Source organism: Oncorhynchus keta, chromosome 15 (assembly GCF_023373465.1).
Source record: "Oncorhynchus keta strain PuntledgeMale-10-30-2019 chromosome 15, Oket_V2, whole genome shotgun sequence".
NCBI lineage: Eukaryota > Metazoa > Chordata > Actinopteri > Salmoniformes > Salmonidae > Oncorhynchus > Oncorhynchus keta.
Genome location: NC_068435.1, coordinates 41,907,195 through 41,934,616, shown reverse-complemented (window position 1 = coordinate 41,934,616; position 27,422 = coordinate 41,907,195). Strand labels below are relative to the sequence as shown.

Genomic DNA, 27,422 nt, shown 5'->3' with positions numbered 1-27,422 from the left:
CTCTGCCTTCAAACAGCTTTGAAAATTCCAGAAAATTATGTCATGGCTTTAGAAGCTTCTGACATAATTTTAGTTAATTGGAGGTGTACCTGTGGATGTAGTTCAAGGCCTACCTTCAAACTCTGTGCCTCTTTGCTTGACATCATGGGAAACTCAAAAGAAATCAGCCAAGACCTCAGAAAAAAATGTAGACCTCCACAAGTCTGGTTCATCCTTGGGAGCAATTTCCAAATGCCTGAAGGTACCACGTTCATCTGTACAAACAAGTGTACGCACGTATAAACACCATGGGACCACGCAGTCGTCATACCGCTCAGGAAGAGACGTGTTCTGTCTGAAGGTATTTTGTTGCGAAAAGTGCATATCAATCCCAGATAAACAGCAAATGACCTTGTGAAGATGCTGGAGGAAACAGGAACAAAATTATTTATATCCACAGTCAAAATGAGTCCTATATCGACATAACCTGAAAGGTCGCTCAGCAAGGAAGAAGCCACTACTTCAAAGCCACCATAAAAAAGCCAGACTACGGTTTGCAACTGCACATGGGGACAAAGATCTTATCTTTTGGAGAAATGTCCTCTGGTTTGATGAAACAAAAATAAAACTGTTTGGCCATAATGACCATCGTCATGTTTGGAGGAAAAACGGGGAGGCTTGCAAGCCGAAGAACACCATTCCTACCTTGAAGCACAGGGGTGGCAGCATCATGTTGTGGGGGTGCTTTGCTGCAGGAGGGACTGGTGCACTTCACAAAATCGATGGCATCATGAAGTAGGAAAATGATGTGGATATATTGAGAAACATCTCAAGACATCAGTCAGGAAGTTAAAGCTTGGTCGCAAATGGGTCTTCCAAATGTACAATGACCCCAAGCATACATCCAAAGTTGTGGCAAAATGGCTTAAGGACAACAAAGTAAAGTTATTGGAGTGGCCATCACAAAGCCCTGACCTCAATCATATAGAACATTTGTGGGCAGACCTGAAAAAGCGTGTGCGAGCAAGGAGGCCTTAGTTACACCAGCTCTGTCAGGAGGAATGGGCCAAAATTCACCCAACTTATTGTGGTAATCTTGTGGAAGGCTACCCAAAATGTTTGACCCAAGTTAAACAATTTAAAGGCAATGCTACCAAATACTTTTGAGTGCATGTAAACTTCTGACCCACTGGGAATGTGATGAAAGAAATGAAAGCTGAAATAAATCGTTCTCTTTTCTTTTTTCTGACATTTCACATTCTTACCTGACCTAAGACAGGGAATATTTACGAGTACTAAATGTCAGGAATTGTGAAAAACGGGGTTTAAATGTATTTGGCTAAGGTGTATATAAACGTCCGACTTCAACTGTATATATATTTTGATTTTGCTAAAAATGTGGGGCTCAAAACAGGTGCCCTGAATGATGGGTTGCCACTGATACGAATATACATTGTCACAATACAATTGATTGGATCAAACACATTTAGAAGGAAAGAAATCCCACAAATTAATTTAAGGCACACCTGTTAATTGACATGCATTCCAGGTGACTACCCCATGAAGCTGGTTGAGAGAATGCGAAGAGTGTGCAAAGCTGTCATCAAAGCAAAGGGTGGCTACTTTGAAGAATCTCAAATATAAAATATATTTGAATTTGTTTAACACTGTTTTGCTTACTTCATGATTCCATATGTCCTATTTCATAGTTTTGATGTCTTCAATATTATTCTACAATGTTGAAAATAGTAAAAAAATAAAGAAAAACCCTTGAATGAGTCGGTGACTGGTTCTGTATATCCAGTTCATTTGAAAAGTATTCAGACCCCTTGACTTTTTCCACGTTTTGTTACGTTAAAGCCTTATTCTAAAAATTATTAAATTGTAGTCCCCCCCATCAATCTACAAACAATACCCTATAATGACAATGCAAAAACTGTTTGACATTTTTGCTAACTGATTTTAAATAAAAAAATGGAAATATTCCATTTAAATAAGTATTCAGACCCTTTACTTAGTATTTTGTTGAAGTACCTTTGGCAGCAATTACAGCATTGAGTCTTCTCAGGTATGATGCCACAAGCTTGGCACACCTGAGTTTTGGGAGTTCCTCTCCTTCTTCTCTGCGGATCCTCTCAAGATCTGTCAGGTTGGATGGGTAGCATCACTGCACAGCTATTTTCAGGTCTCTCCAGAGATGTTCGACCGGGTTCAAGTCCAGGCTCTGGCTGTCCCAAAGCCACTCCTGCGTTGTCTTGACGGTGGGCTTAGACTCGTTGTCCTGTTGGAAGGTGAAACTTTGCCCCAGTCTAAGGTCCAGAGGGCTCTGGAACAGGTTTTCATCAAGGATCTCTCTGTACTTTGCTCCTTTCCCTTGATCCTGACTATTCTCCCAGTCCCTGCTGCTGAAAATCATTCCCACAGCATGATGCTGCCACCACCACCATGCTTCACTGTAGGAATGGTGCCAGGTTTCCTCCAGACGTGATGCTTGGCATTCAGGCCAAAGAGTTCAATCTTGGTTTCATCATGGTCTGAGAGTCCTTAAGGTGCCTTTTGGCAAACTCCAAGTGGGATAATCCTGCCTAACGGGCGGGCGGGTCGGCCTTGGGACGGAGTGCTCAGTGCTGATGACCACGCCCACTGTATGTGCTTCCGGTGATGAGTTGGGCAGACCGCACCACCCTCTGGAGAGCCCTACCGTTGCGGACGATGCAGTTACTGTTCCAGGCCGTGATACAGCCCGACAGGATACTCTCACTGGTGCATCTGTAAAAGTTGTTGAGGGTCTCAGGGGCCCTCCGCCACTGCTGTGATGCCCACCAGACCATCCAGTGAGGCTCCCAGGATCCCAGACCCTGTGACCCAAACCTCTGACTCCTGCACATCCATCCCGGTAGCCATTTTGAATGCCCCCCACTTTACGGACAACACCCTTTTTAGCAGCAACGGAGTTACATGCTTGGCCCTAACCACTGCTCCATAATTGTTGGCTGTCAACCTCGATCTCGTCATGGTGTGCCAGTTGGGGTTTGTGCGCTGTCCAACTGTTGTCTGCCATATAGCCTCCTTCTGCTCCACCGACAGAACCATGCCAGCCAGGATGCCTGCATGCCCCAGGTGCCGTTGTTTTTTAACAATGTTTGGTACAGACAGGGATTACAGTGAGGGTAGCAGTTGTTCTGGCTCAGGTTCAAGGAGACATACCATCCCACTGAACGTGCCCCGGAGACAGATCCTTAGACACTGAAGATTCTTCTCTCTGGGCTCATCTGGACAGGTCCTCCACTGACTAAACCTGGTTGGGCACGGCTGGCTTCCTCCACTCGCATTCCACATCCGTATGGCCGATATTGTGAACAACCAAAATAGGCTGCATTGCTACACTTCTGAGCTCCACGGAGGCATTCGCATGTGGTAGAGAGAATCTGCCAACAGGAAGGATGTTAAGTGCCACATGCCTTTCAATGCATGACTTTGAACACCTTCAAATGCATTTGTAGTAAGAAACGTGCTGTATAAATACAGTTTGATTTAACTGATGACATTACAGCTGTAGAATATTTAATCAACTGTCATTTTCAAATGAGGAACACTTGACATATGTCAAGTGATAAAATCCTATGTTATCAATTCAAAGTTTATGGAAAAACTGCAGTTTTCCTCATGTGAAAATTACAGTGTTATAGTGGGAAGGATCCTATAAATCAAGACTGTTTGAATGCATGTACCACTCCGAATAAATACATACTGTGCCTTTGAAGATTGGTCTTTGGTCATGAAACTACAATGCAGGCTGGATGTCTAAAAAAAAGTCAATTCAGACTGTTAATAGATTTTTACATTAATTCTCATCAATGACAACATTCTCGTACCGAGTTGTCACTCATCTAAGTCTGGTATCCGGGGTGATCTGGTTGAAGATTTTAAAATGGATTAAGTGTCTCTTTCCTTGTAGAATGTTGACAGCAGTATAGAACACGTTGTATTGCTAAGATGCTTAACTTAATAGATACACTCACCAACACAGGAATGCACTTTATCCCTCATGCTCGCCCTGACCAGACTGGTAAATTGCCCCTCACTATAGCTGCACTTCTCCACATGGCCAGACTTATAGGGGTCTTCTCCCCTTTTAAATGCGCTTATGCTCATCCTTGAAAAATACCATAAGGTCTGAAATAGACACCAAAGTCTAAATGGTGTACAAACAATTATCTAGGCAAAGTAATACAACATTATTTTTGGATCTACTGCTTTGCTAACAAGCTAGCTAAAGAGTAGTCAGTGGCTAGCTAAGACGGAGAAATGGGACAGAAGAAGTTCAACACTTTACTCAATTCATTTCAGCACAGCACATGGATTCATCATGGATTGGGCAAGGGTCTTTGATCGTGCCGGTGAACGGTAGCTGACAGTGTCGGCTAAAAATGATGTCGGAACCATTCCGACTTCTGCCGGACCATACAGTTTGACGCAACTGGTGTGTAAGAGGCGTTAAACTAAGGCGTTGGCGGGACATATTACCGCATTCATGACTACCTTGGTTGGTTGAAAATAAGCTTCTTAAGAGGCTTTGTTACCTGCAATACCTTTCAGATATTAAGAAAAGGCAGAAAAAATAGTTGGTGGCTTTTCGTCCTGGTTTGAAAGGGCTAATACTGCCCTGCTACATACAGTCTAATCCCCTCTTGGCAACATTGAGAGCATTACATGAACCTCGCTCTTTTTTATCCCACCACTCTTTCCTGATAAAGAAAATAGATCCCTCCTCTCCTCATTATCTCCTGGACTTCGGTTCAGTGTTAGAAACAGCTCTCTGGTAAGGATCAGAACAAAAACATAATTTCAGTTGTCTGTTTGTGTAGTGAGACCTCACATTAATATTCTTCCTCCTTTCCCCCAGGGCATCACACTCCTTTTGGACTGATACGGTGAAGGAGATGGTGTGTGTGGACAACTCCGGGGCAATGAACACTATAGCAGATCTCCTTCTTAGGGGCATGCATGTCCAGTCATTCATGTCAATGTACAGACAGACTGAGAGATTACATAGTCATTATGCTGTCCTTTGTTGACCAGGCGGCAGTGAAAAGTTCCCGTCTTTGTGTCTGATTATGTGAAAAGCTAACAATGTGTTGGCTTTAGTGGTGATGATGATGCTGTGTATACTTTCAGGTGCAATTTGACCTGGTGGTGGGGGACTTTTCTCTGTCAGAATTGGCCAGTCAGAAGGAGAGGGGAGATGCCATACTCACTCTGTGGTGAAAGACCAGCTCCTCCTGTATACAATCAGTAATATTACCGAGAATTACCCCAACCTCTTTTCTTTGAACGCTGTTCATGTTGAAGGTGTTGTTCGAAAATGAGACGAAAGAGGGACTCCAGATACTTATGGATACCAGAAACGCACAACTTAAGGTCTCATTCTCTTTAACATATACAGTACAGTCACCCCCAAAATGATCGGCACCCTTGATAATTGTGTATAAAGTAAATAATACAAATACAGAGCTATATTCTATGCAAAATGTGGGAAATACATTATTTTATACTAGCTAATACAACTGCTAAAAAAAAATACTATCAAAAAGATAAGTGTCAAAATTATTGGCACCTCAGTGCTAGCTGTGCCACCAAATCAAATCTAATTTTTATTTGTCACATACACATGGTTAGCAGATGTTAGTGCGAGTGTAGCGAAATGCTTGTGCTTCTAGTTCCGACAATGCAGTAATAACCAACAAGTAATCTAGCTAACAATTCCAAAACTACTACCTTATAGACACAAGTGTAAGGGGATAAAGAATATGTACATAAAGATATATGAATGAGTGATGGTACAGAGCGGCATAGGCAAGATACAGTAGATGGTATTGAGTGCAGTATATACATATGAGATGAGTATGTAAACAAAGTGGCATAGTTAAAGTGGCTAGTGATACATGTATTACATAAGGATGCAGTAAATGATATAGAGTACAGTATATACGTATACATATGAGATTAATAATGTAGGGTATGTAAACATTATATTAGGTAGCATTGTTTAAAGTGGCTAGTGATATATTTTACATCATTTCCCATTATTAAAGTGGTTGGAGTTGACAGCAACCACTCAATGTTAGTGGTGGCTGTTTAACAGTCTGATGGCCTTGAGATAGAAGCTGATTTTCAGTCTCTCGGTCCCAGCTTTGATGCACCTGTACTGACCTCGCCTTCTGGATGATAGCGGGGTGAACAGGCAGTGGCTCGGGTGGTTGCTGTCCTTGATGATCTTTATGGCCTTCCTGTGACATCGGGTGGAGTAGGTGTCCTGGAGGGCAGGTAGTTTGCCCCCGGTGATGCGTTGTGCAGACCTCACTACCCTCTGGAGAGCCTTACGGTTGTGGGCGGAGCAGTTGCCGTACCAGGCGGTGATACAGCCTGACAGGATGCTCTCGATTGTGCATCTGTAGAAGTTTGTGAGTGCTTTTGGTGACAAGCCAAATTTCTTCAGCCTCCTGAGGTTGAAGAGGCGCTGCTGCGCCTTCTTCACGATGCTGTCTGTGTGGGTAGACCAATTCAGTTTGTCTGTGATGTGTACGCCGAGGAACTTAAAACTTACTACCCTCTCCACTACTGTTCCATCGATGTGGATAGGGGGCTGTTCCCTCTGCTGTTTCCTGAAGTCCACAATCATCTCCTTAGTTTTGTTGACGTTGAGTGTGGTTATTTTCCTGACACCACACTCCGAGGGCCCTCACCTCCTCCCTGTAGGCCGTCTCGTCGTTGTTGGTAATCACGCCTACCACTGTTGTGTCGTCCGCAAACTTGATGAGTTGTGCCGTCCGCAAACTTGATGATTGAGTTGGAGGCGTGCGTGGCCACACAGTCGTGGGTGAACAGGGAGTACAGGAGAGGGCTCAGAACGCACCCTTGTGGGGCCCCAGTGTTGAGGATCAGCAGGGTGGAGATGTTGTTGCCTACCCTCACCACCTGGGGGCGGCCCGTCAGGAAGTCCAGTACCCAGTTGCACAGGGCAGGGTCGAGACCCAGGGTCTCGAGCTTGATGACGAGCTTGGAGGGCACTATGGTGTTGAATGCCGAGCTGTAGTCGATGAACAGCATTCTCACATAGGTATTCCTCTTGTCCAGATGGGTTAGGGCAGTGTGCAGTGTGGTTGAGATTGCATCGTCTGTGGAACTATTTGGGCGGTAAGCAAATTGGAGTGGGTCTAGGGTGTCAGGTAGGGTCCTTGACTAGTCTCTCAAAGCACTTCATGATGACGGAAGTGAGTGCTACGGGCGGTAGTCGTTTAGCTCAGTTACCTTAGCTTTCTTGGGAACAGGAACAATGGTGGCCCTCTTGAAGCATGTGGGAACAACAGACTGGGATAGGGATTGATTGAATATGTCCGTAAACACACCAGCCAGCTGGTCTGCGAATGCTCTGAGGGCGCGGCTGGGGATGCCGTCTGGGCCTGCAGCCTTGCGAGGGTTGACACGTTTAAATGTTTTCCTCACGTCGGCTGCAGTGAAGGAGAGTCTGCATATTTTAGTTGCGGGCAGTGTCAGTGGCACTGTATTGTCCTCAAAGCGGGCAAAACAGTTATTTAGTCTGCCTGGGAGCAAGGCATCCTGGTCCGTGACAGTGCTGGTTTTCTTTTTGTAATCCGTGATTGACTGTAGACCCTGCCACATACCTCTTGTGTCTGAGCCGTTGAATTGAGATTCTACTTTGTCTCTATACTGACGCTTAGCTTGTTTGATTGCCTTGCGGAGGGAATAGTTACACTGTTTGTATTCGGTCATGTTTCCAGTCACCTTGCCCTGATTAAAAGCAGTGGTTCGCGCTTTCAGTTTCACGGGAATGCTGCCATCAATCCACGGTTTCTGGTTAGAGACTCTGGGTTCGAGTCCAGGCTCTGTCACAGCCGGCCGCGACTGGGAGGTCCATGGGGCGACGCACAATTGGTCTAGCGTCGTCCGGGTTAGGGAGGGTTTGGTCGGTAGGGATATCATTGTCTCATCGCGCACTTGCGACTCCTGTGGTGGGCCGGGAGCAGTGCTGTGCACGCTGTTTCCGACACATTGGTGCGGCTGGCTTCCGGGTTGGATGCGCGCTGTGTTAAGAAGCAGTGCGGCTTGGTTGGGTTGTGTTTCGGAGGACGCATGGCTTTCGACCTTCGTCTCTCCCGAATCCCGTACGGGAGTTGTAGCGATGAGACAAGATAGTAACTACTAACAATTGGATATCACGAAATTGGGGAGAAAAGGGGGTAAAAAATAAAAACACATTTTTTAAAATGATTGGCACCTATAAAAATGATTTGAAACATTGTACTTTTATAAATTATTGTAAGTTTAAGGAACTGTACTGTGGACTTCCATGGCTTCTTGTTTCACTGGTGTATAAAAATGAGGTAACACGCAAGTAAAATCCCTTTGTCATACATCACCATGGGAAAGGATATTTACTCACAAATGAAGAGAGAAATGGTTGTTGACTTTCATAAATATGGCTATGGGTAGAGAAACCCACTGAAATGACCAAATATTCCACTTACCTTTATTCGGGCAACAATTTCAGAAGTTTAAAGTCCCTGGAACAGCAGAAAACTTGCCTGGTAGAGGACCCAAATAAAGGTAGTTGGGGAAGGATTAAAAAGTCCACGGGCCACAGAGAATTACAGAAGAGAATTACAGAACTTGGTCGCATCTTGGGGACACCAAGTCTCATAAATCTACAATTACACACCACCTCCATGCCAATAAAAAAGCCTCTATTGACATCAACCAACAAATGTAAACATCTGAAGTTTGCTCAACGGCATTGGCACTTGGATTGGAACAGAGTGCTATGGTCAGATGAGACGAAAGTTGAGCTCTTTGGCCTCGCACACCAGCGGGTGGGATTGGTATCGAAAGAAGTATGCATATGCAGAAAGAAACTCATAACTACATTAAAATATGGTGGTGGAACTGATGTTATGGGACTGTTTTGCTTTCACTGCTCCTGGGGCCCTTATTAACCTCTACGCGATCGGTGTGGTTGTTGCTAACGTGCGCTAGAATGACGTTGTTAGTAACATCCAACTTTCCCGGCCATAGACCTGTCTTATATGTGCGGAAAGCTTACATTTGTGTTAATCTAACTGCACTGTCCAATTTACAGTAGCTATTGCAGTGAAAACATACCGTGTTATTGTTTGAGGAGAGTGCACAACAACAAAAAACTTTTATCACGTTACTTGGTTTGATACATTCACCTCTGAAGGTAAATATTGTACTTACATTCAGTAATCCTGCTCTGATTTGTCATCCTGAGGGTCCCAGAGATAACATGAATCATAGTTTTGTTTGATAAAAATCAATTTTCATATTCAAATGTAGGAACTGGGTTCTATAGTTTGAACCCCTGCTGTTTCAAGTTACATCAAGAATAAGCATGTCCTTGCTTCAGGTCCTGAGCTACAGGCAGTTAGATTTGAGTATGTCATTTTACTCAAATTTTTAAACATAAAAAAAAATGATCTAATCCTTAAGAGGTTTTAAGGTCAATAGCATCATGAACTCTACCAAGAACATTTTAGCCAGGAGGCTGAAACTTGAATACAACTTGAATACAAGTTAATCTTCCAGCAAGACCCCAAGCACACATAAACATCCACATCGAAATGGTTTTGACCACAAAATCAACCTTTTGTAATGGCCATCTTAGTCTCCGGACTTGAATCCCATTGAAAGCCTGTGGTTTAAATTAAAGAGTCCATAAGTGAAGACTGAAGGATATCAAGGATCTGGAAAGATTCTATATGGAGGAATGGTCTAAGATCTCTCCCAATGTGGTCTTCAATCTCATAAAACATTTTAGAAAAAGGCTAGGTGCCATTATCCGCGTAAATTATTATTATTACTTATTATTTTTTGGGGTACTTTTTACCCATTGTTCTCCCAAATTGGTAGTTACAGTCTTGTTCCATCTCTTCAACTCCCATACGGACTCGGAAGAGATCTATGCGTCTTCCGAAACTCGACACCGCCAAGCATGCACTGCTTCTTCACACACTGCTCGCTTAACCCGGAAGCCAGCCGCACCAATGTGTTGGAGGAAACACCGTACAGCTGGCGACCGAAGTCAACATGCATGCGCCCGGCCCGCCACAAGCAGTCGCTAGAGCTCGATGGGACAAGGACATCCCGGCCGACCAAACCGTCCCCTAACCCGGACAACGCTGGGCCAATTGTGCGCCGCCACATGGGTCTCCCTGTTGCGGCCAGCTGCCACAAAGCCTGGGATCAAACCAGGGTCTTTAGTGACACGTCTTTTTTGCTCATCTTCATCAAGGGTGCAAATCAATTTGGAGGTGACTGTGCCTAGCCACGTACTTTTAATATCTAAACACACGATAGTCATTGAAATTACTCTGTCTTATCCCAGAAACAAGAAAAGGCAGCCAATGACCCCAGAAGACTGCAGTATGTTATTACACATTTTGATGTCTCATTTGCTAGTGTATTTCACCCAGTATTTCCACTTCTCTCAAGCCTACAGCCCACAATCTATGCATACAAACACAAAAATATATACGATTTATATATACTAAGTGTACAAAACATTAGGACCACCTTACTAATATTTGTCACCTAACCCTTCGTCTACACTGATATTGCATGGGGCTACAGAGGGTTGTGTGGACAGCCCAGTACTTTACGGTGGCCGAGCTCCCTACCATTCAGGACCTCTATATCAGCGGTGTGAAAAGAAGGCCCGGAACATTGTCAAAGACCCCAACCACCCAAGCCGTAGACTATTTTATCTGCTGCCGCACGGCAAGATGACTGGTGGGTCAAGTCTGAAACCGACAGCCTCTTGAACAGCTTCCATCCCCAAGCAATACGACTGATAAATACCTAACTAAATAGTTACACAGACCGAGTTTACCTGTCACGCCCTGACCTTAGTTATCTTTGTTTTCTTTATTATTTTGTTTAGGTCAGGGTGTGACGAGGGTGATATATGTGTTTTTGTCCTGTCTAGGGGATTTGTTTGTTTATGGGGGTTTTCCAGTCTAGGTGTTTTTATGTCTATGGTTGCCTAGATTGGTTCTCAATCAGAGGCAGCTGTTTATCGTTGTCTCTGATTGGGGACCATATTTAGGTAGCCATATGCCTTGGATAGTTTGTGGGTTATTGTCTATGTGTAGTTAGTTGCCTGTAAGCACTTGTGTGATATAGTGGCACGGTCGTTTTTGTTTCTTTGTTAGTTTGTTTAGTGTTTTTCCTTCATTAAAAGAAGAATGTATGCATATCACGCTGCGCCTTGGTCTCATCAATATGACGAACGTGACAGAATAACCCACCAAACCAGGACCAAGCAGCGTGAAAAGGAGGAACAGCGATTAATGGGGAAATGGACCTGGGAGGAGGTATTAGATGGAGCAGGACCCTGGACATAGTCGGAAGAGTATCGCTGTCCTAAGGAGGAGTTAGAGGCAGCGAAAGCGGAACGGCGATACTACGAGGAGAAATACAGGAGATTAGAGGGACAGCAACGATATGACAAAAAAATGACTTTGCAATTGGCTCAGAACAGGGCAGCACGACTGGCCCTTGGATGTACACAGAGGTAATATTAATCATGTGCCTGTCAATCTCTCCTGGCTGAAAGTGGAGGAGAGATTGACTTCAGCATTACTTTTATTTATGAGAGGTATTGACACCGATGCATGCCCCACAAGACATACCACAAGAGGTCTCTTCACAGTCCCCAAGTTCAGAACAGACTATGGAAGGCACACAGTACTACATAGAGCCATGACTACATCCACATCAAGTAACTGACGCAAACAGTAAAATTTGATCTAAAAAACAGATTAAAAATACACCTTATGGAACAGCGGGGACTGTGAAGCAACACAAACATTGGCACAGACACACGCAGGCGATAACATACGCACTATACATACACATGGATTTAGTACTGTAGATATGTGGTAGTGGTGGAGTAGGGGCCTGAGGGCACACAGTGTGTTGTGAAATCTGTGAATGTATTGTAATGTTTTTAAAATTGTATAAACTGTCTTAATTTTGCTGGACCCCAGGAAAAGTAGCTGCTTTGGCAGCAGCTAATGGGGATCCATAATAAATACAAATACAAATACTGTGGTATTCCAGTGAAAGAAGAACTTACATATTTAGGCGTAACCATTACTAAGGATCAAAAGTCTAGAGGCTTCCTAAATTTGAACCCTGTTGGTTCCAAAATAATCTCCTATTGGTGAGCCAACTTGTAAATGCTGTTTTTTAAAACGTATTTATGAGGAATTCTTATCACTCTACAAGATACCTGTAACACCTAAGGATTTTGCAATCGTTTTTGATCCCATTCCCAGGGGTGATGCTTTATTATTCAGGAACGTGTCCAGACCTGACCCTCAGAACGTACCTTTCATTACCCCTGTTGACTCACCACCAATAGGAAATATGTATTTTTCTTTTGGTCCATACAAAAACAAAAGATTACTGCTATAGTGTGTGGTCATCCACACCACCTCCCAAAATGGGTGCTGTGCCATTTTTTCCCCTTGCATTTACTTGACATAGATCCAGAAAAACTAGATGTGTAAACCTGCATTGCATTGTTTCAACAGGATGTAATCTATCTATACCTCATGTCATGCATTACTGAAATCTTTTTATTGATAACATCTGTTGGAACATCTGTTGGAAACAAATGTTTGGATGTTGCCTCACACATACCTACTTATTAACAACATCAAGGAAGTTTCTTTTAAATGATTCATACATATTATTCTGCCAACCACTATATGAAAAAGACAAACTCAAATTGTACCTTTTGTAACGACCACCCAGAGACAGTGTTAGATCTATTTTGGATTTGTATTCATGTAAAGAATCTGTGGCAAGACATCAGTAGATTTATAATTTATCATATTTAGGAAGATGTTACTGCTTGGATTCTTTGACCTACAATAGAAATCATTTGTAAAAAATCTTTTGGCCAAATGTAATATTCACAAAGGTACATTTACAGAAAAAAGTTGTCTTACTTTACAAAAATAAATGTAACAATATTTTAAGGCAATTTAATACTCTACCAACAAAAAAGCTGTTGAAATTATGAATGTGAAAATATCCCTTATGTTAAACTCTGAGCGGCTGTTTTTGGCCCTGTACAGTGCCTGGTGAGTTTGGGTGGTACCAAACATATAACTTTAAAGCTACAGGCTACAGCTATAGTGACATAGCATTTCAAAGCTACAGGTCTTGTCATTTTGAAAATCGAACTCAAAACTTACTGCTGGCAATGTCAGAAGAATCACCCCCACCCCCCAAAAGTGCAAACATTTAGTATGTGTCACATTCTGCATGGTGTCCCCGGTTCGCCTGCACAGCCCAGTGCGGGCTATTCCACCTCGCCGCACTGGCAGGGCGACCGGGAGCATTCAACCAGGTAAGGTTGAGCGGGCTCGGTGCTCAAAAGCTCCAGTGCGCCTGCACGGTCCGGTCTAACCAGTACCACCTCCACCCGATCAGCCCTCCGGTGGCAGCTCCCCGCACTCGTCCTGAGGTGCATGTCCTCGGCCCAGTACCACCAGTGCCGGCGCCACGCACCATGCCTACAGGGCGCCTCGCCTGTCCAGCGCTGCCAGAGCCTTCCTTCTCTCCAGCGCAGCCGGAGTCTCCCACCTGTCCGGCGCTGCCAGAGCTTCCACCCCTCAGTCCAGAGGCGCCAGAGCCCCTCAGTCCAGAGGCGCCAGAGCTCCTCTGTCCACCGCTGCCAGAGCCTTCCTCCTCTCCAGCGTTGCCGGAGCTGCCCATCTGCCCAGCGCCGCCTGAGCTGCCCGTCTGCCCAGCGCCGCCTGAGCTGCCCGTCTGTCCAGAGCCGCCGGAGTCTTCCGTCTGTCCAGAGCCGCCGGAGTCTCCCGTCTGTCCAGAGCCGCCGGAGTCTCCCGTCTGTCCAGAGCCGCCAGAGTCTCCCGTCTGTCCAGAGCCGCCAGAGTCTCCCGTCTGTCCAGAGCCGCCAGAGTCTCCCGTCTGTCCAGCGCCGCCAGAGTCTCCCGTCTGTCCAGCGCCGCCAGAGTCTCCCGTCTGTCCAGCGCCGCCAGAGTCTCCCGTCTGTCCAGAGCCGCCAGAGTCTCCCGTCTGTCCAGAGCCGCCAGAGTCTCCCGTCTGTCCAGAGCCGCCAGATTCTCCCGTCTGTCCAGCGTCGCCAGATTCTCCCGTCTGTCCAGCGTCGCCAGAGTCTCCCGTCTGTCCAGCGCCGCCAGAGTCTCCCGTCTGTCCAGCGCCGCCAGAGTCTCCCGTCTGTCCAGCGCCGCCAGAGTCTCCCGTCTGTCCAGCGCCGCCAGAGTCTCCCGTCTGTCCAGCGCCGCCAGAGTCTCCCGTCTGTCCAGCGCCGCCAGAGTCTCCCGTCTGTCCAGCGCCGCCAGAGTCTCCCGTCTGTCCAGCGCCGCCAGAGTCTCCAGTCTGTCCAGCGCCGCCAGTCAGCCAGGATCCGCCAGAGCCGCCAGTCAGCCAGGATCCGCCAGAGCCGCCAGTCAGCCAGGATCCGCCAGAGCCGCCAGTCAGCCAGGATCCGCCAGAGCCGCCAGTCAGCCAGGATCCGCCAGAGCCGCCAGTCAGCCAGGATCCTCAAGAGCCGCCAGTCAGCCAGGATCCTCAAGAGCCGCCAGTCAGCCAGGATCCTCCAGAGCCGCCAGTCAGCCAGGATCCGCCAGTCAGCCAGGATCCGCCAGTCAGCCATGATCCGCCAGTGCCGCCAGTCAGCCAGGATCCGCCAGAGCCGCCAGTCAGCCAGGATCCTCCAGAGCCGCCAGTCAGCCAGGATCCGCCAGAGCCGCCAGTCAGCCAGGATCCTCCAGAGCCGCCAGTCAGCCAGGATCCTCCAGAGCCGCCAGTCAGCCAGGATCCTCCAGAGCCGCCAGTCAGCCAGGATCCGCCAGAGCCGCCAGTCAGCCAGGATCCGCCAGAGCCGCCAATCAGCCAGGATCCGCCAGAGCCGTCAACCAGCCTGAGCTACCTCTCAGTCCTGAGCTACCCCTCAGTCCTGAGCTACCTCAGTCCCAAGCTGCCCCTCAGTCCAGTGGGGCCCTTTGTTAGGGTTACTAGGCCAAGGTCGGCGGCGAGGGTCGCCACTCAATGGACGCTAAGGAGGTGGACAAAGACTATGATGGAGTGGGGTCCACGTCCAGCGTCAGAGCCAGAGCCAGAGCCAGAGCCGCGGACAGATACCTACCCAGACCCTCCCCTATTGGTTTAGGTTGTGCGGTCAGAGTCCGCACCTTGGGGGGGGTTCTTTGTGTTTTCCTTGTTGATGTGAGCTGGGTGGGCATTCTATGTTGTGTGTTCTATGTTTGGCCTGATATGGTTCTCAATCAGAGGCAGGTGTTAGTCATTGTCTCTGATTCGGAACCATATTTAGGTAGCCTGTGTTGTGTTGGGTTTTGTGGGTGATTGTTTCTTGTCTTTGTGTCTATGTGTCTATGCACCAGATAAGACTGTTCGGTTTTCACATTTATTGTTTTGTAGTTAGTTTAAGTGTCTCTTATTAAAGAACATTAACTCTAACCACGCTGCGTTTTGGTTCGCCTCTCCTTCCCAGGAAGAAAGCCGTTACAGTATGCATGGAAAGGGTACACCCTGATGGTCATTAGCAATGCATTTCCTTCTCCATCCACATGCGCTTTTTAGCTAGCTCATCGTTTACAATTTGAAAAGTGGGAAAAGAGGTTTGAAGTTTCTTCACCTTTCTGTGTCTGTGTTTTTTAAAACTCCATCTCTTAAAAGCCAAGATTGCTATGGTCATTTTAAGATGTGAGGCTTGAAATTCTGTTCAGCCATTTTGGCACAGTGACTCACTACCCAAAGCAGACGCAACTGGTTTAAACTGGCTAAGAGACGTCATATGCTCTCCTACTGCTATCTATTGGATTAACAGGGAATCAGATGGAGGATATGTTTATGTCAATAGATAGGAAGAGACTTCAGCTTTCTCCTCAGATGTAAAGTGGGGAGAACAAGTATTTGATACACTGCCGATTTTGCAGGTTTTCCTACTTACAAAGCATGTAGAGTTCTGTAATTTTTATCATAGGTACACTTCAACTGTGAGAGACGGAATCTAAAACAAAAATCCAGAAAATCACATTGTATGATTTTTAAGTAATTAATTTGCATTTTATTGCATGACATAAGTATTTGATCACCTACCAACCAGTAAGAATTCTGGCTCTCACAGACCTGTTCGTTTTTCTTTAAGAAACCCTCCTGTTCTCCACTCATTACCTGTATTAACTGCACCTGTTTGAACTCGTTACCTGTATAAAAGTCAACTGTCCACACACTCAATCAAACCTCTCCACAATGGCCAAGACCAGAGAGCTGTGTAAGGACATCAGGGATAAAATTGTAGACCTGCACAAGGCTGGGATGGGCTACAGGACAATAGGCAAGCAGCTTGGTGAGAAGGCAACAACTGTTGGCACAATTATTAGAAAATGGAAGAAGTTCAAGATGACGGTCAACCACCCTCGTTTTGGGGCTCCATGCAAGATCTCACCTTGTGGGGCATCAATGATCATGAGGAAGGTGAGGGATCAGCCCATAACTACACGGCAGGACCTGGTCAATGACCTGAAGAGAGCTGGGACCACAGTCTCAAAGAAAATCATTAGTAACACACTACGCCGTCATGGATTAAAATCCTACTATGCACGCAAGGTCCCCCTGCTCAAGCCAGCGCATGTCCAGGCCTGTCTGAAGTTTGCCAGTGACCATCTGGATGATCCAGAGGAGGAATGGGAGATGGTCATGTGGTCTGATGAGACAAAAATAGAGGTTTTTGGTCTAAACTCCACTCGCCGTGTTTGGGGGAAGAAGAAGGATGAGTACAACCCCAAGAACACCATCCCAACCGTAAAGCATCGAGGTGGAAACATCATTCTTTGGGGATGCTTTTCTGCAAAGGGGACAGGACGACTGCACCATATTAAGGGGAGGATGGATGTATCGCGAGATCTTGGCCAACAACCTCCTTCCCTCAGTAAGAGCATTGAAGATGGGTCGTCGCTGGGTCTTCCAGAATGACAATGACCTGAAACACACAGCCAGGGCAACTAAGGAGTGGATCTGTAAGAAGCATCTCAAGGTCCTGGAGTGGCCTTGCCAGTCTCCAGACCTGAACCCAATAGAAAATCTTTGGAGGGAGCTGAAAGTCCGTATTGCCCAGCGACAGCCCCGAAACCTGAAGGATCTGGAGAAGGTCTATATGGAGGAGTGGGCTAAAATCCCTGCTGCAGTGTGTGCAAACCTGGTCAAGAACTACAGGAAACGTATGATCTCTGTAATTGTAAACAAAGGTTTCTGTACCAAATATTAAGTTCTGCTTTTCTGATGTATCAAATACTTATGTCATGCAATAAAATGCAAATGAATGACTTAAAAATCATACAATGTGATTTTCTGGATTTTTGTGAGTAAGGTGAGTAAGCACCACACTCTCCTAGAGTTTCCTGTTGGTCACATGTTCCTATTAATTTGTTTCCTTAATTATTCTCCTTCTCTCCAGCATAAGGCACTGGTAGATTCAGGCGCAGCTGGAAACTTTATAGATCGCGGACTCGCTCAGAGGTTGAGGATTCCGTTAGTAAAAGTAGACCCCCCTTTTCCCGTGCACTCTTTAGATAGTCGACCATTAGGGTCAGGGCTGGTGAGGAAAGACACAATTTCGTTGGAGATGATTACGCAGGGGAATCACAAGGAGCGAATTAGTTTGTTCCTTCTCGATTCACCTGCGTTTCCAGTGGTACTGGGGATTCCCTGGCCAGCTATTCATAATCCTACGATTTCGTGGAAACAGGGAACTCTACAGGGGTGGTCTGATGAGTGTTCAGGCAGGTGTGTAGGGGTTTCCATTGGTGCGACAACGGTGGAGAGTCCAGACCAGGTTTCCACCGTGCGCATTCCAGCTGAGTATGACGATTTGGCTATCATTTTCAGTAAAAAGAAGGCGACCCAATTACCACCCCATAGGCAGGGGGATTGCGTGATAAACCTCCAGGGTAACGCTGCACTCCCCAGGAGTCATGTGTATCCTTTGTCCCAGGAGGAGACGGTGGCTATGGAAACTTATATCACCGAGGCTCTGGGACAGGGGTACATTCGGCCCTCCATGTCACCTGTCTCTTCGAGTTTCTTTTTTGTGAAGAAAAAAGATGGTGGTTTGCGTCCGTGTATTGATTATAGAGGTCTAAATTCCATCACGGTGGGTTTTAGTTACCCACTACTTCTCATTGCTACGGCAGTGGAATCATTTCACGGAGCGCAGTTCTTCACTAAACTGGATCTCAGGAGTGCTTATAATCTGGTGCGTATTCGGGATGGAGATGAGTGGAAAACTGCATTTAGCACTACTTCTGGCCATTATGAGTACCTCGTCATGCCATACGGTTTAAAGAATGCTCCAGCTATATTTCCATCCTTCGTGGATGAGATTCTCAGAGACCTGCACGGACAGGGTGTAGTGGTGTATATTGACATTATTTTGATCTACACACACTGCGGATGTATCTCTGGTGCACAAGGTTCTTAGACGACTGCTGGAGCATGACCTGTATGTGAAGGCGGAGAAATGTGAGTTTTCTAAACAATCAGTTTCCTTCCTGGGTTATCGCATTTCCAGCTCTGGGTTGGTAATGGAGGGTGACCGCGTAAAGGCCGTGCGTAATTGGTCGACTCCGACCACGGTAAAGGAGGTGCAGCGGTTCTTGGGGTTTGCTAATTACTACCGGAGGTTTATCCGGGGTTTTGGTCAGGTAGCTGCCCCTATTACCTCACTGCTCAAGGGGGGGCCGGTGCGTTTACAGTGGTCAGCAGAGGCGAACGGAGCTTTTCATAAGTTGAAGGCGATGTTTACTGAGGTGCCGGTGTTGGCGCATCCGGACCCTTCTTTGGCCTTTATAGTAGAGGTGGACGCATCCGAGGCTGGGGTTGGAGCGGTGCTCTCACAGCGTTCGGGGCTCCACCGAAGCTCCGCCCCTGTGCCTTTTTTTCGAAGAAACTCGGGCCAGCGGAGCGGAATTATGATGTGGGGGATAGGGAGTTGTTGGCTATGGTTAAGGCCCTGAAGGTGTGGAGACACTGGCTTGAGGGGGCTAAGCACCCTTTCCTTATCTGGACTGACCACCGTAACCTGGAGTATATCCGATCAGCTAGGAGACTGAATCCTCGTCAGGCAAGGTGGGCCATGTTTTTCACCAGATTTCATTTCACTATCTCGCATAGACCAGGTTCCCTCAACACTAAGGCCGACGCGCTGTCAAGACTCTATGACACTGAGGACAGGTCCATCGATCCTACTCCCATCATTCCGGCAGTTAAGCTGGTGGCACCAGTAGTATGGGATGTGGACGCGGACATCGAGCGGGCGCTAAGGGAGGAACCTGCGCCTCCACAGTGTCAGGTTGGCTGTTCGTGATCAATTGATTCGATGGGCTCATTGTCTACCCTCGTCGGGTCACCCAGGTATTTTTAGGACAGTGCGAGGTCTTGAGAGGAAGTACTGGTGGCCCACTTTGAGGAGGGATGTGCGATTCTATGTTTCCTCCTGTTCGGTGTGCGCCCAGAGTAAGGCTCCTAGACACCTGCCACGAGGTAAATTACAACCTCTTCCCGTTCCACAACGGCCGTGGACCCATCTATTGGTGGATTTTCTTACTGACCTTCCCCCCTATCAGGGTAACACAACGATCCTGGTCGTTGTGGATCGGTTCTCTAAGTCCTGCCGTCTTATCCCATTGCCCGGTCTCCCTACGGCCCTACAGACTGCGGAAGCTCTTTTCACCCATGTCTTCCGGTACTTCCTGGGTGCCCGAGGATATAGTTTCTGATCGGGGCCCCCAGTTTATCTCCCGTGTTTGGAGGGCATTTATGGAACGTCGGGGGTCTCGGTCAGCCTGACCTCAGGGTATCACCCGGAGAGTAATGGGCAGGTGGAGAGTGAACCAGGAGGTGGGTAGGTTTCTGCGGTCGTATTGCCAGGACCGGCCAGGGGAGTGGGCGAGATATATTCCCTGAGCAGAAATAGCCCAGAACTCACTAAGCCACTCTTCTACCAACATGTCACCATTTGAGTGCGTGTTGGGGTACCAGCCAGTCCTGGCACCGTGGCATCAGAGCCAGACTGAGGCTCCTGCGGTGGAGGAGTGGGTGCAGCGCTCTAAGGAGACCTGGAGGGCTGTCCAAGAGTCATTACGCCAAGCGAGTATAAGGCAGAAGAAGAGCGCTGACCGTCACCGCAGTGAGGCCCCCGTGTTTGCACCTGGGGACAGGGTCTGGCTCTCGACCCGAAACCTTCCCCTCCGCTTGCCCTGCCGGAAGCTGCGTCCGCAGTGTATAGGGCCATTTAAAGTCCTGAGGAGAATAAACGAGGTTTGTTATCGATTATTACTTCCTTCGTATTATCGTATTAACCCCTCGTTTCGTGTGTCTCTTCTCAGGCCGGTGGTAGCTGGTCCCATGCAGGAAGGTGAGGTTCCGGAGGTTCCTCCGCCCCCTCTGGACATCGAGGGGTCCCCGGCGTACAAGATACGAGCTATTCTGGACTCCAGACGCCGGGTGAGGGGCTTGCAGTACCTCGTTGACTGGGAGGGGTACGGTCCGGAGGAGAGGTGCTGGGTTCCGGTGAGGGATATTCTAGATCCATCTATGTTGAGTGAGTTCCATCGCCTCCGTCCGGATTGCCCAGCGCCTCGGCCCCCGGGTCGTCCCCGAGGCCGGCGTCGGCGCGCTGCGGGAGCTGCGCGTCAGGGGGGGGGGGTACTGTCACGAATATTACCGAAGGTGACTCCCCTTCTTGTTCGGGTGGCGCTCGGCGGTCGTCGTCGCCGTTCTACTCGCTATCACCGATCCGTTGTTCTGTGTTCCTTTGGTTTTGTCTGATTGGTATCACCTGTTTCTTGTTTGGTTGTTAGGGTAGGGTTATATATAGTTTGTTCAGCCCGCTTCTGTTTCGTGCGGGCTTGTTCTTCTCTTCTTTGTTTGAGTGTATTTTGTTTGTATTTGGGTTTCACGCTGTCCGTTTATATTTCTGATCATTTGTTTTCCTACTTTTGTTCATGTTATGTTTCCGGGACATTAAAGCGTGTTTTTTCCCACATCTTTTGCTCTCTGCGCCTGACTCCACACCTCCTCACTTATTTATCGTAACACTATCAATGCTATATAATATGTAACCCTGGATTTTTAACTCAGTGTCAGAAATGTTCAGACTCAACCATGTCTCTAAAATTGTTAATAGATCAACATCAAATCAAATCACATTTTATTTGTCAGATGGACCGAATACAACAGCTGTAGACCTTACAGTGAAATGCTTACTTACAAGCCCTTAACCAACAATTTAGTATTTACTAAATTAAACTGAATAAAACAAATAAAAAATAAAACATCTTGGTCAGAGCCTTGGTTACATCCACCCTGCTTGCAGAGATTTTTCGTCCCTGTGTGAAAGATTATGTGATTCGGTGGTCTCAGTCTCTGCTCTGCCAGGATCCCAAGGGCTGACTGCATAGTTGGGCACCAGATCTTCCTCACTCCTCTCTTTGGGAACAGCCGTCTTCCATCAAGATATTTGTCGTTGGAGTCACACAGGATGACAATGCTGTCCTCTGTGTGCTGCTCTCGCTGTGTGCTGCTCTGGCTGTGTGCTGCTCTGGCTGTGTGCTGCTCTGGCTGTGTGCTGCTCTGGCTGTGTGCTGCTCTGGCTGGGTGGTGCTCTGGCTGGGTGGTGCTCTGGCTAGGTGGTGCTCTGGCTGTGTGCTGCTCTGGCTGGGTGCTGCTCTGTCTGTGTGGTGCTCTGCCTGTGCGCTGCTCTGGCTGGGTGGTGCTCTGGCTGGGTGGTGTCTGGCTGGGTGCTGCTCTGGCTGTGCGCTGCTCTGGCTGGGTGGTGCTCTGGCTGGGTGGTGCTCTAGCTGTGTGGTGCTCTGGCTGGGTGGTGTCTGGCTGTGTGCTGCTCCGGCTGTGTGCTGGTCTGGCTGGGTGCTGCTCCAGCTGTGTGCTGCTCTGGCTGTGTGCTGCTCTGGCTGTGTGGTGTTCTGGCTGTGTGGTGTCTGGAGTGATGCTCTCCATGCGGCAGGGGTTGAGAATATGTGTTTGTGTGCTAGTACTGTGGTTGTTGGGTGTGTGGCTGTCAACGCAGGGCATTGAATGCCCGCGTGCAATTCAACAAACATTCAAGAGGCACAAGAAATGAATTAAAAGTAAAAAAGGCACATTTGACAAACACATTTACAAAAGAATTGTGGCAGAGAAGTCGGGTCTAGTGAGAAACTTGTGTCTCACATGAGGTGCACTGAATATTGTAGGGATTGTTTCAGATGGTCCCATATGCAAGTAGAGGAGCAGATCTATATAGCAATAAAAAAAAATGTAAGAAGTCTGTGTGCAGGAGTGCATCGTCATGATGAGTGGATAGCATGTGCAGTGCAACCCTGCATATGAGTGTCTATTTTCATTTCATCACAGCATTGCCCCCAGTGCTGCTGAAAGACAATGTCTCTTTGAGTCTTTTCCCCTCCCTGCCCCTGGTTGTCTGCTGGCCCTTCCTTATCCCAGTGTCCAGAGATGTCCCTTCAAAGAGGCGAGCCATGAAGGCCATGCCGTTCTCTCTGATGTAGGACTTCCCAGCGAATGTGTAGAGAATAGGGTTGGCACAGCTGCTGATGAAGGCCAGAGCGGAGGTCACAGCACGACTGGACTGCCATATCATATATAGTCTGCAGAGGGAGGGATGCAGTTCATGTTGCCATTAGTCTTTTTACTGTCATTGTATGGCGGTGCTTATGTTATATTAAAATGGAAGGGGAAATGTTGGGTCAGTTGGTGAGCACTTACCTCTTTTTTGTTGCTGAATCGTCTTTCAAATGCTCAGCCACCACCTAGGAGAAGCAACCACAGAGCAAAACGTTTCCTTCATCCCTTCACTGTCAAATAGCACAACTTCCTGTGCTGCTCACCACATTCTGAGTGAAACGTCAAAATGAACCAATCCCATATGATCACACACCTGTATTATGTTGATGACGTGATAGGGCAACCAGAAGATGGCAAACATCACAACGATGGCCAGGATGAGATTCTCACTGCGGACCTTGCGATGGAATTTGGTCTGTCTGAGGCGTCTCAGGATGCAGACGTAGCTGCTCACTATAATCCCGTACGGAACCAGGAATCCCACCACAGTCTCAAAGGTGTACTGGAACACCAACTGAACATGAAAAATGAGGTAACGATTAACTGCTCACATGTAGTGATAGCATAGTGGAATACCAGGCGTATTTGAACATGAATGAGTCTGTCATAACAAGATCTCGAGCAAAAATGTAGGATTGGTTAGGATTTATGATTTTAGTAGTCATATCATGACCGTACCTGTATTAACATAAATAACAATGCACTTAAACCAGAACAATATATTATGTACCTAACTCCACTGTTAACTTAATATTCACTTATCTCTTAAACTTACATGTTGAGGCATTCCGTGATCTGAGGCACAAACCCGTTGGGTTTTGTTCAGTTCGTCACGATCATCCCTCTGCTCCCTGAACACCAGAGCTGGGATAGCCATGAAGAACACCAGGACCCAGAGCACAACTATTGCCCGCACTACCATCTTCTTGCTGGCCAGGGCCGCTACCCGCTGGGGCCAAACCACTGCCACCAGCCTGTGCAGGCTCATCAGCGTGATGAGGAAGATGGAGGCATACATGTTTGTGTTGCACAGGTAAAACACCCCCTTGCACATGTAGGTGCCAAAGTCCCAGTTCCGCCTAGCCAAATAGATGATGAAGAAGATGGTGAGGCACATGAGGGAGCCGTCGGCGCACGCCAGGTTGAGGATGAGGATGGTGGTGACGGAGCGTCGGCGGGCACGGGCCAGGATACTCCAGATGATGAAGAGGTTCCCTGGAACACCGAGGAGGAAGACCAGGCCCAGGATGAGGGCCCCAATGGCTGTGGTGGCGTTGTTACTCACAACGCTGGGATCCTCAACAGTGCTGTTCGAGAACAGGACATTGATGTCATCTTTGATCTCTGTGTCATTGAAGACATCAAGGAAGGAGATGGATGAGTCGGAAGAACGAAGGAAGTCACTGTCATTGGCCATTGGGATTGTTATTGATTCTGAGGGAGAGAGGTGAACAGAGAGAAAGAGAAAGAGTCATGCATAGTACTATTTGGGTGAAATTCGACCTGTTCTTATGAAGCTTGGATTTGGGAAGTGGCATTGAGCTTGATCTTCGAACCCAAGTTAGGTGTATTGTTTTGCATATTACATATTGTTTGCACCAATTGAATCCAAGTGCCAAAGGGTTGGACTACGGTTTGATTTGGGATTGGAGATACATAGCTCACTCTATCTCCTATTACTCTTGTCTCCTTGCGGTAGACAATGTTTTTGCAGCACACATAAAATGTGATGCCACCGAATCAGGCAAGCAAATATTCACATTAGGCCTCCTGGCCAACAGTACACTGGCAGAGCACTGAGACGGCATGCTAAAACATGCCGAATGTTAACACTGCTCCTTCGAAAGACTCTCTCTTTCTCTCACAATACTCAACATTGGCACAATCCTATCCTCCTATCATCAAAGGCATTGTACTTGTCTTCCTCCATGCTGTAAGTTCTGTTTCTAACTTTCTGTCAAGCTATGCAGAGGAAGGACACCAAATAATGGTTCACAGAAGTGGAAATCGTGCCAATCATCACACTAATTTGACTGGCTATTAACAGGGTAACAAGTTTCCCCTCTTCCAGTTATTTTAACAAAGAAAAAGGGGGGGGGGGACTAAATTGAAGCAGTTAAAATTGTACTGTATTATAATTGTACTATATGCTGGTTGAATTGCTGGAAAGAATACAACTGTTATTTGGGAATGTGAGAACATAAAACACACCCTACTTTCCAGACTACGGCACTATAGCAGCTTTAGTGTCTTTCAAAAGCAGATCAGTGTAGAGATGTGTAAACATGAGGAACCAAGGCAGAGTTCGGTCAACAGCAAGGAACACAGAACCACACAGAGACAGGAAGGGCTCACCAACACATGGAGAAGAGGGGGAGAGAGGAGACAGAGAGAGATGGAACTTGATGCAATGAGAAAATACATGAAGAAAAGAGGAAAGAAATGTAAAAGTTTTGTAAAGGAATGAAAAGAGAATGAAAAAAGAATGAGGAACGATTAAAAAGAGATATGGAGAGAGAGAGAGAGAAAGAGAGAGAGAGAGAGCGAGACAGAAAATTACAATGAGCTTACAATGATAATACAGTATGTGCCAGATAAAAGTTCAGGAGATTTGCAGCCACTCACCTTATTAACCAATTAAGCATTTAGAGGATGATGAAGATGATGATAAAGAGCAATGGATCTGAGTAGGGCATGTAATTATGTGGTGGGATCAATTTTCTATTTTTCTATGCTCTCTTTTTGTTTCTCTTTTCTGACAGCTCGTATCCCAATCCCTCTCTCTTTCTGACAGTCTATGTTCTTCTTTACAACTGCTTTCCCTGATATTTTCCCTAAAAAATGTGCTGCCCCATGCTGTGAGGGGCAAGAGAGGTGTGTCCTAACACTCTCTCTCTCTCTCTCTCTCTCTCTCTCTCTCTCTCTCTCTCTCTCTCTCTCTCTCTCTCTCTCTCTCACTCTCAAAACCTTTAAAACCTTTATTTAACTAGGCAAGTCAGTTAAGAACAAATTCTTATTTACAATGACAGCCAACCCCAGCCCAGACCCAGACAACACTGGACCAAATGTGCACCGCACTATGGGACTCCCAATCATGGCCAGTTGTGATACAGCCTGGAATCAAACCAGGGTCTGTAGTGACACCTCTAGTACTCAGATGCAGTGCCTTAGACCCCTGCGCCACTCGGAAACCCAAATGATACTTCATCTGCTAGTGAAATATAATCACAATTATGTTATTATGCTTGCAAAATTTGTTTAAAAAAACAATTGCTGTACAAATTGTTACAATCTTTAAACATTTCCCATTCTCCTCCATCACAGTGGATATTTCTGTATCCCCAGGGTACCTATAAGAGTGTGTTGATGACGCAAACATACAATTTTCACAACCATGATCCACCAAAGCCACACAAGCGCAAACATGTACACAGAAAGAGTATTAGACACTAATCACACACATGCACACACTTGCTCACAGAGCTCTGACACTTACCCAGGAATGTTGGTTATTTCCGGGGTAGGGCCCAAGGTAAAAGGAGGACAGCAGAAGCAGAGACGGAAAATTAAGGAGTGAGTGAAAATTGATACTCCCTTGTCCAGGTACATAAAGACATGGACCTCACCATCACACACACATTTGATTTCTTCAGAACTGACAGTTGTCAGTTCCTGTCTAACACACTCACCACCAAAACATGCATCCAGCCACTCTCTTTTCTGATTTTAGCTCTGTCGTTGAAATATAAATGTGTTATCATAAACACTTCCTTCCCCCTGGTGTTTGGATAGACTGAATATATGATATGAGTTTTTAGCAAACTCTCTTATCCAGAGCAACTAGGGTTAAGTGCTTTGCTCAAGGGCACATCAACAGATTTTTTTTTTACCTAGATGGCTCAGGGATTAGAACCAGCGACCTTTCGGTTACTGGCCCAACTCTCTTAACCGCGAGGCTACCTGCCACACTCTTTCATCTCCTATACCTCTCAAATTCAAATCTGGAACTCGAAGTCAGTTTTTTCATTCTTCCCCTCTAATCAGAGACTAATTTAGACCTGTGACACCTGGTGGATGCAGTTAATTATCAGGTAGAACAAAAAAACAGCCGGTTCTCCGGACCTCCAGGGTAGGATTATAATACCCCTGTCCTGTATGTATTCCCTTTTCTGGGAATGTTATGGAAAGACTGTTCTACCTTTTTACCACATGGTGGCAACATATCCACATAATCTTCCTCCGTCAATGAGTATGACATTCAACTGTTGACATCAGCTGAAACCCAGCCTGAGGATTTGACCCACATATCACCCTTCTAATTTGTAACACTCATTTGCCTCCCAAATAAAACGCTACTGATTATATCAACTCTAAAGAGCTCTTTTTTAATTTCTTGCCAAAACTCCATGAAGGCCATAATCCTACTGAATTATCCCAATCCCCCCTAATTTAAACTATAACCCTAAATAATAAGCAGTCTTTAGGCAATGCTCAATCTTGATTGTGCCACAACATTCACCAAATTTAATCTTAATCTTAATTAATCTTAATTTGGATAAAAGATAAAAGATACCAGTACCCACATCCCCAAGAGTATGAACTATAGAAACTATAAAAAAGTATCCAACTCCTGTACAGCATAATGATTGTGAGAACTGGAGGAGGGGTGAGTGATGGAGAGAAGG

General features: G+C 46.5%; 1 protein-coding gene across 1 annotated transcript; it reads right to left on the bottom strand.

The window, feature by feature from the left end:
- Positions 1-21,290: 21,290 nt before the first annotated feature.
- On the bottom strand, positions 21,291-25,598 carry LOC118394973 (leukotriene B4 receptor 1-like). The gene is made up of 5 exons (XM_035788692.2): positions 25,363-25,598; positions 23,513-24,171; positions 23,051-23,251; positions 22,879-22,922; positions 21,291-22,760 (listed from the first exon to the last, which is right to left on the bottom strand). The coding sequence occupies exons 2-5, from the start codon at positions 24,152-24,154 to the stop codon at positions 22,496-22,498; spliced, it is 1,152 nt and encodes a 383-aa protein (XP_035644585.1). The 5' UTR covers positions 24,155-24,171; positions 25,363-25,598; the 3' UTR covers positions 21,291-22,495.
- Positions 25,599-27,422: the final 1,824 nt, after the last annotated feature.

Coding starts and splice junctions, on each gene's coding strand:
- LOC118394973 (XM_035788692.2), bottom strand. CDS start 24,154: ATGGCCAATGACAGTGACTTCCTTCGTTCTTCCGACTCATCCATCTCC. Junction 23,252..23,512: donor ATCACGGAATGCCTCAACAT/GTAAGTTTAAGA, acceptor TTTCATGTTCAG/TTGGTGTTCCAGTACACCTT. Junction 22,761..22,878: donor GATTCAGCAACAAAAAAGAG/GTAAGTGCTCAC, acceptor CTCCCTCTGCAG/ACTATATATGATATGGCAGT.